Genomic DNA, 878 nt, shown 5'->3' with positions numbered 1-878 from the left:
GGGGGGGGCAGGGAGGGAGGGGGCGAGAGGCGCTTTGCCCCTTACCTGGCCAAAGACCGAGCTGAGCATGGGGTGCAGCTGGTGGAAGAGGGGGTCCGCTTCCACCGACCGATCGCTGCCGCTGGACTTGGTGGAGTACTTGCTGCTGGATTTGGACAGAGGTGAAGCGCCTTCCGAGAGCTTTAGGGACTCTCTGCTGGACCTCTGCCTGTGACTGAAGAAAAAGTCCTCCTCTGCCTCCTCCCCATCCCTGTCTGAGAGCTGATGCTGGTCCTGGGGGTGACCGTGGCTGGCGTGCGGCGGGAGGTGGTGGTGCTGGTGCCTGGATGTCCGCACCGGTTCCTTGCCGCTGCCTCTCCTTGGACCTCCTTCCGCCGGCTCCGGCTGGCTCTCCCCCCGTCCATGTGACAGCTTCCCCGCGCCCCTCGCTCCGTCCTCCCGGGCGCCCGGGTGGCAGAGCGGCCTGCGGGCACTGGGCTCCCCGGGGAGCGGCTCCTGGCTCTGCTCCCTCCCCGCCTGCCCGCCTTGTCCTCTGCCGTCCCGGGCGCGGCTGCCGCGGGGCTGGGGCTGGCCGCCCGCCGCCCTCCGGCTCCCCGCCGCCTTCAGCAGCGAAGTGCGGGACTCGCTCTTCGCCATGGAGGAGCCGCTCATCGCGGGGCCGCTAGAGCCGCATCCCCGGCCGGGCGGAGCGCTGCCGCTGCGGGCAGGGCTGCGGCGCGCCGCTCACGGCATGTCCTGCGGAGACCCGCTTAAATCCCGCACCGCGGCCCATGTGACAGCGCAGACAAAGGCCGCGGCAAGGGGCGCTCCGGCGGGGGGCTGGCGGGCACCGTCGTCGTCCTGTGTGTGTGTCCCCCCCGCGCCGCCGCCGCCGCCTC

The 878-nt window shown here is 72.2% G+C and overlaps 1 protein-coding gene across 1 annotated transcript in view; it reads right to left on the bottom strand.

Moving 5' to 3' along the window:
* The window catches only part of CABP1 (calcium binding protein 1), a 26754-nt gene extending 25929 nt beyond the window's left edge, over positions 1-825 (bottom strand). Inside the window, exon 1 of the mRNA XM_010574728.1 lies at positions 46-825. Coding sequence (XP_010573030.1) covers positions 46-651 — 606 coding nt within the window. The 5' untranslated portion in view covers positions 652-825. The remainder of the gene's footprint in view (positions 1-45) is intronic.
* Between the last annotated feature and the right edge of the window lie 53 nt (positions 826-878).

The sequence above is a fragment of the Haliaeetus leucocephalus genome, unplaced genomic scaffold (assembly GCF_000737465.1).
Source record: "Haliaeetus leucocephalus isolate CR32 unplaced genomic scaffold, Haliaeetus_leucocephalus-4.0 Scaffold13, whole genome shotgun sequence".
In the NCBI taxonomy this organism is placed as follows: Eukaryota; Metazoa; Chordata; class Aves; order Accipitriformes; family Accipitridae; genus Haliaeetus; species Haliaeetus leucocephalus.
Note: the sequence above shows the minus strand (reverse complement) of the source record. Positions and strands in the feature narration are given on the sequence as shown.